This window comes from Lethenteron reissneri, chromosome 55 (genome assembly GCF_015708825.2).
Source record: "Lethenteron reissneri isolate LAM-NWPU_2019-01 chromosome 55, ASM1570882v1, whole genome shotgun sequence".
In the NCBI taxonomy this organism is placed as follows: Eukaryota; Metazoa; Chordata; class Hyperoartia; order Petromyzontiformes; family Petromyzontidae; genus Lethenteron; species Lethenteron reissneri.
In genome coordinates this window covers 6,711,644-6,723,955 of record NC_083833.1, presented here as the reverse complement: position 1 = coordinate 6,723,955, position 12,312 = coordinate 6,711,644, and the positions used below count along the sequence as shown (strand labels likewise).

The 12,312-nt window shown below is 48.2% G+C and overlaps 1 protein-coding gene across 4 annotated transcripts in view; it reads right to left on the bottom strand.

Moving 5' to 3' along the window:
* Positions 1–12,312, bottom strand: part of LOC133356815 (inositol 1,4,5-trisphosphate receptor type 1-like) — a 434,548-nt gene that overhangs the window by 279,567 nt on the left and 142,669 nt on the right. For all 4 annotated transcript variants that reach the window (XM_061574522.1, XM_061574523.1, XM_061574519.1 and 1 more), the window contains 4 exons: positions 8,601–8,766; positions 6,359–6,579; positions 3,246–3,435; positions 410–744 (listed from right to left, as the gene is read on the bottom strand). In XM_061574522.1, coding sequence (XP_061430506.1) covers positions 410–744; positions 3,246–3,435; positions 6,359–6,579; positions 8,601–8,766 — 912 coding nt within the window. The remainder of the gene's footprint in view (positions 1–409; positions 745–3,245; positions 3,436–6,358; positions 6,580–8,600; positions 8,767–12,312) is intronic.

Sequence of the window (12,312 nt, the reverse complement as noted above, 5' to 3'; positions counted from 1 at the left end):
AGTCTCCGTCATCAGGTGGGACCGTCACAGCCAGATTTACTGTATGAAGTGAGGCAGAGATCCCCTTAACTTGTATTTAAGAGCTTGCATCTTGGAATCCCTGCCTCACTTGATACAGCAAATCTGGCTGTGACGGTCCCACCTGATGACGGAGACTTGTGTTGCCTCCGAAACGTCGTGATTTTTATTATTTTATTTTTATTCATTTATCTTCATTTCTTACCTACGTGGCTTTACCGAAAAAACTAAGAGTATGAATCCTTGCAGTCACGAAAGCTTCAAATCTAGAAATAAATAATAATAAAAAAGAGTTTTCATTTAGGATGGGGCCCAGCTGCTACCGGACGCGCGATGCACCGTGGCGGGTCGTTAACGCGCGGGACGTGCGGGACGTGCGGGCGGTGTTCACCTGCAGGTCCCTGTTGTGGTTCTCGCACATGAGCTGCAAGAAGCGCAAGATTGGCTCCATGATGACCACAACGGGACTCATCTCCCCGTCGTCGCGCGTCGCGCCAAGGGCCCCCGCCCCCCCTCCGCCGAGCCCCCCCCCGCCACCCACGATGGGGCCCCCGCCGACTCCGCTGACGACTCCGGCGCCGGCGATGCTGCCCGCCGCGGCGGCCGCGTCGTCCGGGTCGAGGTCGCGACCCCGCCGGTAGTGGCTGAAGGCCTTTTGGGTGGCGACGGTGGCTTCGGCCAGCTGATCGCGCATCTCCTCGCTTATGCCCGCGACCGAACTCCTCACTGACGCACGCACGCACGCGAAGACAAAGATCCCACGTATAGCCTCGAACAGAAAATTTAACTAAACCATTTTTATTTATTTTAAATGTTATGCTACTCCCCTCCGGCAGAAGGCTGCGGTCCATCAGGACCAAAACCTCACGTCATAAAAACAGTTTCTTCCCATCCGCTGTTGGCCTCTTCAACTTCAACAGGTCAAGGGCTTAAAATGAATTTTACACTTAAAATGACTTTTACACTTAACATTTTATCTACAAAATTACACCTTGCCATATTTACAACATGTTACCCTATTTGTATTTTAAGATTGTATATTACGGCTAGTTTACTCTTTATATTGTATATATTGCATACTTATTCAACATTTTTAGTTAGACTTTGTAATTTTAGTATAGTTAGACTGCATACCACTTATTTAAGTTTTAAGATTCCTACATGATGAATGTATGCACCTTCCTGACATAGTAAATTCCTTGTCCGTGCGAACTTTCACAGCGAATAAAACCCTTTCTGATTCTGATAATTCGAGTTGGTGTCATGTCGGGATGGCAGCCAAAGGGAGTGGAATGCTTCCCGGGAAGAGTACGTCATCCGTTGAGATGGAGCGACGAAATATATAACTTTTTCATTTTCACCAGGTGAGGCCCACTGAGCTATTTCGCTCTTCTCCAGAAGTGAGCTGGCTATCACAAATGATAGCTCAACGAAGTGGCTCATTAATGTATAGCAGCCAAATATTGCTGCTATACATTAAGAGCTTGCATCTTGGAATCCCTGCCTCACTTGATACAGCAAATCTGGCTGTGACGGTCCCACCTGATGACGGAGACTTGTGTTGCCTCCGAAACGTCGTGATTTTTATTTTTTATTAATTTTAATTTCATTTTTTTACCTACGTGACTTTACCGAAAAAACTGAGAGTACAAATATTGCCCGCCACTGATGAGTGCCGTGAGCAGGTCTCCATGGGAGTCGGCGTGTCTCTTTGCGAGTTTGTATGCGTCATCGTCATCATCATCAGCATCTCATCATCATCAGCCATGATCACTCCACTGCTGGATGAAAGCCTCCTCATGCCATTGTGTGGGCTCTATGTGAGTCCATGAATCAATCGGTCTCATCATCATCATCACCCTACGTAAGTCCGTGAGCCTACATGTCACTCGAGAACCCGGTCCACACGCACAGCGGCTGTGATCTCAAGCGGTGACCGGCTCAGTATCTAGGCTCATCCGTGCAACTCCAGGACATCTGTGACAACGAGAGTCGTAGCCCATCGGATACCTCCAGTCTAAATGTTTGCGTGTATGTACGTTGAACTTATTTCGCGCCGTACGTAGCCAACCATGCTTATCGGAGGACGGATAACAAACTAAACACAAAACTCAGTACTAAGAGAAATTCGTTTTCAATTCAGATTTAAAAGTGCAAAGCTCCCAGTGACTTCCGAATATCGGAAGGAAGAGCGTTCCAGACGGCCGCAGAAACACATCAGAAAGCGCCGGGCGATGCGGCCACCGTCTTCGTCCGATGTTTAGCCAAAAGCCGCTGCTGGGAAGATGACCGGAGTTCGCGTGACGACGGCTTATGCTCCATGACGAGATCAGCGAGGTATCGTGGTTCATTTGTGGCAAAACATTTGCATGCAAATGAGTGCGACCTCATAATGTTTTCATTCAGCGGTCAATAATCCAGTTCAGCAAGCACCGGACGGACACGGTCGGAAATTGCGGTGAACAAAAACTAAATTCTGATCAAGATACCGAGTTTCTCTTACCTGAGAGCTCGGGGTAAGCATTTACACCATTGGTACCTCATTTGCCAGTAAAAAATATGAATTTTTTTTTTACCCTTTGATCTGGCAACAAAACTGACACCTTTTTTACGAGGAGTCATGTTTGCATAGACCATAATACCTGCAGTCATAATGCAAACAAAAAACATAACTCTGATAATGGTGCGCCTTTTGGCGTCATCTGGTCCAACCCATGTGAGACTAGGCTCTAAGGAAAGCTGTCTCGGGTGTGGACCAATATACTTCAAGGACAGTGCATACATTATCAGAGTTATGTTTTTTGTTTGCATCATGACTGCAGGTATTGTGGTCTATGCAAACATGACTCCTCGTAAAAAAGGTGTCAGTTTTGTTGCCAGATAGAAGGGTAAAAAACCAATTATCATTTCTACATTTGAAGCTTTCGTGACTGCAAGTATTCATATTCTTACCAGTATATATACGGGGTACGGGGTAGTATCTCTTGGAATCTCTCATTTACTTGATACAGCTATCGTGCTGTGACGGTTCCACCTGAAGACGGAAGCTTGTGTTGCCTCCGAAACGTCGTGATTTTTATTTTATTTTTATTTTACTTTTATTAATTTTAATTTTAATTTTTTACCTACGTGACTTTTCCGAAAAAACCTAAGAATACCAATTATCATGTCTCTGACCTCTGAACCCTGAGCATCCGCCAAACCGCCCCCCTCCCCCACCCCCTTACTACGTCGGCGGCGGATGAGCGGCTCTCTCTCCGGTGGGCTCTCGTCGTCACGGCGCCGGCCCCCAAGCTCGCTGGCGCTCACGGTCACCGTGGCCTTGATCTCCTGCTGGGCGGCCTTCATGCGCTCGTGAAAGACGCGGAAGAAGCACTCGGAGCGGCGGTCCTCCGTCAAGCGGCGGAAGAACGAGTGCTGGAGGGAGGGAGACGTGAAGATCAACGCGAAGATCAACGCAAGGATCATCATCATCATCAAGGATCCGCAACCTCCGCTTGAGCGAGGTTGGCTACGTACGGTGCGAAAAAAGTTCAACGTACATACGTAACGTCGTGATTTGATTTGTTTTTATTTTTGTTTTATTTTACATTTATTTAATTTTATACCTACGTGACTTTAGCAAAAGAACTAAAAAGTATGGATCATTGCAGTCACGAAAACTTAAGATCTAGATTATACGTAAAAGGTTCACGGGTGCGAATGATGGAGTGGTGAGAAGGTGAGTGAGTGTATGGATGAGTAGGTAAGAGTGTGAGTGTATGGATGAGAAAGTGAGAGAGTGAGTGTATGGGTGAGTAAGTGAGAGGGTGAGTGTATGGGTGAGTAGGTGAGAGAGTGAGTGTATGGATGAGTAGGTTAGAGAGTGATTGTATGAATGAGTAGTTGAGAGAGTGAGTGTATGGGTGAGTAGGATAGAGAGTGAGTGTATGGGTGAGTAGCTGAGAGAGTGAGTGTATGGATCAGTAGGTAAGAGAGTGAGTGTATGGATGAGTAGGTTAGAGAGTGATTGTATGAATGAGTAGTTGAGAGAGTGAGTGTATGGGTGAGTAGGATAGAGAGTGAGTGTATGGGTGAGTAGCTGAGAGAGTGAGTGTATGGATGAGTAGGTAAGAGGGTGAGTGTATGGATGAGTGAATGAGAGAGTGAGTGTATGAATGAGTAGTTGAGAGAGTGAGTGGATGGGCGAGAAGGGGAGAGAGTGAATGGAGGGGTGAGTATGTGTAATGTATTGTGCTGTTTCTGTCCTCTCTCTAGACCATACATCTCAACCCCTTATCAGTGCCCTGCCTTATTGCATACCAATTCAGACATTAGTGGTCACCCCGTGCCACTTATAAATCTCAACGTTTATCCTACTGTCGCATCACATGGGAGAAACACAAACAAACAAACTAAACAATTGTTTTGCCCGTATTTTAAACTCAATTTCCCCGTATAAGAATATGCTATGCTGCACCTGTGCTACAGTGTTGCGGCGGGTTCCCATATACAGGGTGCATCAAATTTATTTTAACATTTCTGAGAATTTGCAACAACACCACGAGAAATGTGCCTCCTCCGGCCTCTGGAGACCACCTGGGGAAGATTCCAGGCGTAGCGTTGACGACGATGGCAATCGAGTGGAGACTCTTTGACTTTGTGAAGCTATTAACGTTGCATTTGTTATTACGTTACGGCGAATTATTACACTGGTCAACAAAAAAAAAATTCTGGCCTGGACTTTTGCAGCTGTTTTCAGGATGCTGATTCCAAATCTGGTCTCAGATTTTCTCTATCACATCTAATTTTTATGCTATCGGCATAATCCATTTTCATTGATTTTACCCGAAATTAACTCTGTCACTTATGATTGCAAGTTGTTGCGAGTCAGTGACTGCTTTAGTGTTAAAATATGGTGCTGCATTTTTAGGATAGTGTGTTTTAATATCATTTTATGTAGATATCCACATTTATTTCAGATTTTTCTTCTGCAGTTTTGATTAAAAATGCAATATTTGATATCTCAAAAACCTGATGTGATAGACAAAAACTGATGTCAGATTTGGAATCAGCACCCCAAAATTACCTTAAAACCGTTGGAATACCTTATGCCAGAAAAAGCATAACAAAAGGCGGCTTAATCCTAGCTGGCTTATCTACATATGCCATCTACATTACAAAGGCTCAGTTCCAGCAGCAGTACTGACCATCTCACAACTCCTCTTCTCCCGCGGCCCTTCCTGGCTCCCCCCCCCCCCTAACCAGTATATAAGTTCGTACCTCTTGGGACTTCTCTCCACTTGATACAGATTTTTTTCTGTGACAGTTTCACCTGAAGACGGAAGCTTGCGTTGCCTCCGAAACGTCGTGATTTTATTGTTTTTATTTTAATTAATTTTCAATTCATTTTTTACCTACATGGTGACTTTACCGAACAAACTAAGAGTCAGAAAAAGTGTGTTGACCAGTGTTATCCGTTCTTTCTCCAATAAAAACGAACGGTCCCAAATTAAGTGTTCACATTTTTCGATTTAAAGCTGTTCGTGACTGCAGGGATTCATCTTCTTGGTTCTTTCGGTAAAGTCACGTAGAAGGGAAGTAATAAAATAATAAAAATTAAACATAAAAAAATAATTCTCACGACGTTTCAGCCACAACGCAAGCAGCCGTCTTCAGGTGACTTTACCGAAAGAACCAAGAAGATGATAATTGTTTTTTTACCCTTCTATCTGGCAACAAAACTGACACCTTTTAACAAGGAGTCATGTTTGCATAGACCACAATACCTGCAGTCATAATACAAACAAAAGACATGACTCTGATAATGTGCACTGTCCTTGAAGTTGATTGGTCCATACCCGAGACAGCTTTTCTTAGAGCCTAGTCTCACATGGGTTGGACCAGATGACGCCAAAAGGCGCACAACTCAAAGACAATGCACCATCAGAGTATGAGAGCTCGGGGTAAGCATTTACACCATTGGAACCTCATTTGACAGTAACAAATATGATAATTGTTTTTTTACCCTTCTATCTGGCAACAAAACTGACACCTTTTCATCTGGTCCAACCCATGTGAGACTAGGCTCTAAGGAAAGCTGTCTCGGGTGTGGACCAATCAACTTCAAGGACAGTGCACATTATCAGAGTCATGTCTTTTGTTTGCATTATGACTGCAGGTATTGCGGTCTATGCAAACATGACTCCTTGTAAAAAAAGGCGTCAGTTTTGTTGCCAGATAGAAGAGTAAATACACAATCATCATATTTTTACTGGCAAATGAGGTTCCCATGGAACCAAGAAGATGTTCACGTTTTTGCTTCGAGGCACCCTTCCACAGCGGCGGTGTGGCCGCCCACCTGTATGGTGGTGTTGCCGCCCTCGAGCAACGCGATGCCGAGGAGGATGGTTTCGTGGAAGACCCGGTCGCTGGCGGCGCCCATGATGAGGTCGATGACCAGGTCGGCCGCCCCCTCCCTCTCCAGGTGGCACTGCACCTCCACTAGCGTCATGTCGGCGCGCCGGTGCTGCTGCTGCTGCTGCAGGTGATGCTCCTGCAGCGCTGCCACCGCGCCTAGGCCTGGTGGGGTGGGGGGGGGTGGGGGGCAGCGGTGAGGGGGGCGGCCACAACGGCCGCCACGGTGGCCACGGCGGTTGACAATCGAGGAGGGAGGGAGGGAGACAAAGAGGGAGCGAGATGAGGGAGGGAGGCAGGGAAGGAGGGGGAGGGAGGGACGGTGAAGGTCACGGCGAGCTGGGGGAGACTGCTCGCCTGAGGATCGCGCGACGACACAATGCGTCAAACGGTGTGACACGGAAAACACGCACGCACACGCACACACACGCACACGCACACACGCGCACAAACACGCACACGCACAAAAATAAAGACAAAGATCCCCCGTATAGCCTTAACAGACTGTAGGGGCAAGTGCTGTTAGCGAGCACCTATGAAGGCCGGAACGGTACACGAGGGGGTGGGTGGCCAGCACCACGCCCGACCGCCTTTGTCTCCCCAGTGGCGATGTTTACACACCGCACCAGGTACTCATTTAAGGCTGAGTCGACCTAGGGGAGGCCCAGAACCGGTTCAGATAATCGTCACTGGTGTTAGCCATGAGCGGGAATCGAACCCGGGTCGCCAGGTTCATAGCGCAGCGCGCTAACCGCTACACTACCGCTCCCAACAAACACGCACACGCACACACACGCACACACACGCACACACACACGCACACACACACGCACGCACACGCACACACACGCACACACATGCACACATGCGCACAAACACGCACACGCACACACACGCACACAAACGGACACATGCGCACACACGCACATACACGCACGGGCAAATGGGCGCACATGCGCGAACACACTGTCACAGATCACACGCCAGCATGCTCTCTCTCTCTCACAAACACGTGCACACACACTCACTAACACGCAACAAATAGACAAACGCGGCACACTACACAACACCGGCCGCCGTGCGTCCCGCCAGATGCACTACGAGGACATCACGTGACGCGCCGAAGGTTCGCTGGCGGGGAGGTCACGGGACAGACCCAGCAGGTGCCGTGGGCTGACTGACCGAGATGACCGGCAGATGCACCACCCGTGCCTCCCACTGTGCCAACTCGCTGTGTTTTAGCCGCCCGGCGCTCCGCTCGTTGTTATGAGCGTCGCTACCCGGCCTCCATTTTTGTTGGAGGGACGACTGCCTTTAACTGCCCAGTAGCGTCCTTCACGAGCCTCCTCCACAGAGGCCGATCTTGACACCGCTGGTACCAGTCATCGGCAAGTCCACTCAGCTCCACGTCCTCCTGTACCACGTCACTCCATCTCTTCTCTCGCCCGTGCCGTGCCCATTTAGCCCCCTCTATCCAGCCAAACAGAACCTGTTTGGACATGCGGTAGCTGGACGTGCAGGCTACATGACCCAGCCAACGCAGCTTTGCCTGCCGGAGCAGCCCACCGATGATGGAGACCGCGTCCAGATCTTTCAAAGGACCTGTGAACTCCGTACACTGTATTCTAGCCTGCAGCTTAAACCCAGGATGGATGGCAGGCACGTTCTCCGCACCGTCAATTGGCCCAGTTGGCTACGTACGGTGCAAAAGAAGTTCAACATACAAACACTATTACATTCACCCACTCACTCACTCTCCCACTCACCCACTCACAGTCGGCTACGTACAGCCCGAAATAAGTTCAACATACACACATACACTCACCCACCCACTCATTGACCCACTCACCCACTCACTCACCCACTCACCCACTCACGGTTGGCTACGCACAGCCTGAAAGAAGTTCTACATACATACACTCTCCCACTCACGCACCCACCCACTCACCCACTCACGGTTGTCTACATACAGTCCGAAAAAAATTAAATATACATACACTCACCCACTCACTCACCCACCCACTCACCCACCCACTCTCCCACTCACTCTCCCACCCACTCACCCAATCACGGTTGGCTACGTACGGTCCGAAAGAATCTCAACCACGGGCACACACGTTTCTTCACCGCCACGGCCCCCCACTCCGACACATCCCAACGCAGCGGCGCTCAGCAGGGGGACTCACCTGTCACGTGCGGCGGGGTGGGGCGGCTCGCGGCGGCGACGGCGGCGGCGGCGGAGAGCGGCCCGTTCACGTAGTAGGCCATGCTGGCGCGGCGAGCGAGGCCGCCCCCCGCGCCGCTGGCGCTGCCGTAGTAGCGGTTGAGCAGCGTCTGTCTCAGCGCCTCTCCCTGCTCACGCGGCGGTGACAACGGTAGCAGCAATGACCATAGTGGCAATAACAACAATCTTCTTGGTTCTTTCGGTAAAGTCACGTAGAAGAGAAATAATAAAATAATAAAAATGAAACATAATAAAATACTATTCTCACGACGTTTCGGCCACAACGCAAGCAGCCGTCCTCAGGTGAAGACCAGGTCTGTCGGGGAGACAGCGTCTGAATTTCAGACGCTTCTACGTGACTTTACCGAAAGAACCAAGAAGATGAATCCCTGCAGTCACGAAAGCTTTAAATCGAAAAATAACAACAATATCGATAATAACAACGGTAATAGCAACAACTATAATAATAACAACAATGATAACAATAACAGCAGTGACAACAATAACAATAGTAACAGTACAAATAATACCAATAATAACACTAATAACAATAACAACAATACTAACAATAACAACAATCGTCTTGGTTCTTTCGGTAAAGTCACGTAAAAGGGAAATAATAAAAATAAAACATTAAATATTTTATTATTTCCCTTCTACGTGACTTTACCGAAAGAACCAAGAAGATGAATCCCTGCAGTCACGAAAGCTGTAAATCGAAAAATAACAACAATAACAACAACGCCAACAACAATATCAACAATAACGGCAGTAACAACGATAACGACCGTCGTTGTTTTAATTTGCAACGCGCCACCGCCGCCACTGCCACTGCCGTCGCACCCGGGTCTGTCCCGTGACCTCCTTGCCAGTGAACTTTTGACGCTCCGAATGTATACGTGCGTGTGTGTGTATGTGCGCATGCTGAACTTCTTTCGCGCCGTACGCAAGCCTACCGTGGTAATCGGAGGTGCGGGTTCAATTTCGGACAACGGTTAACATCGGAGGAGATTGACTGCAACCGGTCCTGAGCCACTGCGAGGTCGACTCAGCCTAAAACGAGTGCCTGGCTGCAGTGTGTAAGAGCATCATCGGCGGGGAGACAGGGGCGGCATGTGTTGACTCTCGCAGGCGCTCGCTCACAGCGCTTGCTCCGACGGCTTGCGTAGGCTACACGGGGGATCTTTACCTTCATCCGTGTGTTTGTGGTGTACGTGTGCGCGCTGAGACAAAAATTTCCGTTTGTTGATGCGATATTTATGGTCTTTAATTTTCATTTCCTCCCATCAAACTCGATGTTCCTTGCTATGTACGTTGAACTTCTTTCGCGCCGTACGTAGCCAACCGTGCTAATCGGAGGTGCGGGGGAAGGACAACAAAAAGCAGTTCTAAAGCAGTTTTAAAAGTGCATTGCTCGAGTGGCATCCTAATATCGGAAGAGCGTTCCAGACGGCCGCAGAAGCGCATCTGAAAGCGCCGCGCGATGCGGTGATCACCGTCTTTGTTCGATGCTTAGCCAACAGCCGCCGCTGCGAGGATGACCGGAGTTCGCGTGATGCTTTATGCTCCTTGTGTCAAGCACTTTGCGTGTCATGAGTGCGGCCTCATTACGTATTCGTTCGATCGCCGCAAATCCAGCGCAAGCTTGGCGAGCACCGGACGGACGCCGTGGTCGGATCTTGGAGTACCCAGTCACGACACCTGCCTGAGGACGGCTGCTTGCGTTGTGGCCGAAACGTCGTGAGAATTATTTTATTATGTTTTATTTTGTTATTTTATTATTTCCATTCTACGTGACTTTACCGAAAGAACCAAGAAGATGAATCCCTGCAGTCACGAAAGCTTTAAATCGAAACCTGCCAAAGACCTCGAGTGGCTTCCAAAAGGGAGGCTTCAGTTGGGCACATTTGCGGCGGATGTTTTTATCGGATTTTGGCCGATGGTGGGGGGGTGAGGGGGGGCGAGCGGAGTTTCGTTTGAGATGTGAGATTCCCATAATCAATTAACTGATGTGAGGAGGCCCGGTGGCTCAAGAGCCTTGAGATGGTACCACCATCAGCCGCCTCCGATTAAAACCGGCTTCTCAAGTGGAACGCGCCTTGATGAGTTTCAGCCCGGCCACCAAATAACATACACAGAGACGCCCGTAGGCCAACACAAAGCAACTCATAGACTTACATAATGGCCCACAGACTTAGACAGAGACCCACAGAGTCATCGAGACTGAGTTGTGATTAAAACCGGGGTCTCAAGCGCCAGTGAGTTGATGGAATCAGTCCGATCGGCAATGGCTTTCACAGAGATCCATGCACTTACATAGAGATCCATAGACTTACATAGAGACCCATAGACTCACACAGAGACCCATAGGCTCACACAGACTGCGTTGTAATTAAAACCGGGGTCTCAAGCGCCAGTGAGTTGATGGAATCCGTCCGATCAGCAATGGCTTACACAGAGATCCATGCACTTACATAGAGACCCATAGACTTACATAGAGACCCATAGGCTCACACAGACTGAGTTGTAATTAAAATCGGGTTCTCAAGCGCCAGTGAGTTGATGGAATGAGTCCGATCGGCAATGACTTACACAGAGATCCATGCACTTACATAGAGACCCATAGACTCACATAGAGACCCATAGTCTCACACAGAGGTGCATAGGCTCACACAGACTGAGTTGTAATTAAAATCGGGGTCTCAAGCGCCAGTGAGTTGATGGAATAAGTCCGATCAGCAATGGCTTACACAGAGATCCATGCACTTACATAGAGACCCATATACTTACATAGAGACCCATAGACTTACATAGAGACCCATAGACTCATATAGAGACCCATAGGCTCACACAGACTGAGTTGTAATTAAAATCTGGGTCTCAAGCACCAGTGAGTTGATGGAATCAGTCCAATCAGCAATGGCTTACACAGAGATTCATGCACTTACATAGAGACCCATCGACTTACATAGAGACCCATAGACTCATATAGAGACCCATAGGCTCACACAGACTGAGTTGTAATTAAAATCGGGTTCTCAAGCGCCAGTGAGTTGATGGAATGAGTCCGATCGGCAATGACTTACACAGAGATCCATGCACTTACATAGAGACCCATAGACTCACATAGAGACCCATAGACTTACACAGAGACCCATAGACTTGCATAGAGACCCATAGACTTACATAGAGACCCATAGACTCACACAGAGACCCATAGACTTACATAGAAACCCATAGACTTACATAGAGACCCATAGACTTACATAGAGACCCATAGACTTACATAGAGACCCATAGACTCACACAAGGTGCATAGGCTCACACAGACTGAGTTGTAATTAAAATCGGGTTCTCAAGCGCCAGTGAGTTGATGGAATCAGTCCGATCGGCAATGACTTACACAGAGATCCATGCACTTATATAGAGACCTATAGACTTACATAGAGACCCATAGACTTACATAGAGACCCATAGACTCACACAGAGGTGCATAGACTCACACAGACTGAGTTGTAATTAAAATCGAGTTCTCACATTCATCAACAACACCGTGGGGAATACACCTCTGAGAGGCGACGTTTCAGGCAATGACCCTTTGTCAGTTACGCGCTATGAAGCATCATAGCACGTCGCCTATCATATATATATATTTCCTGTTTAAGACTGCACTG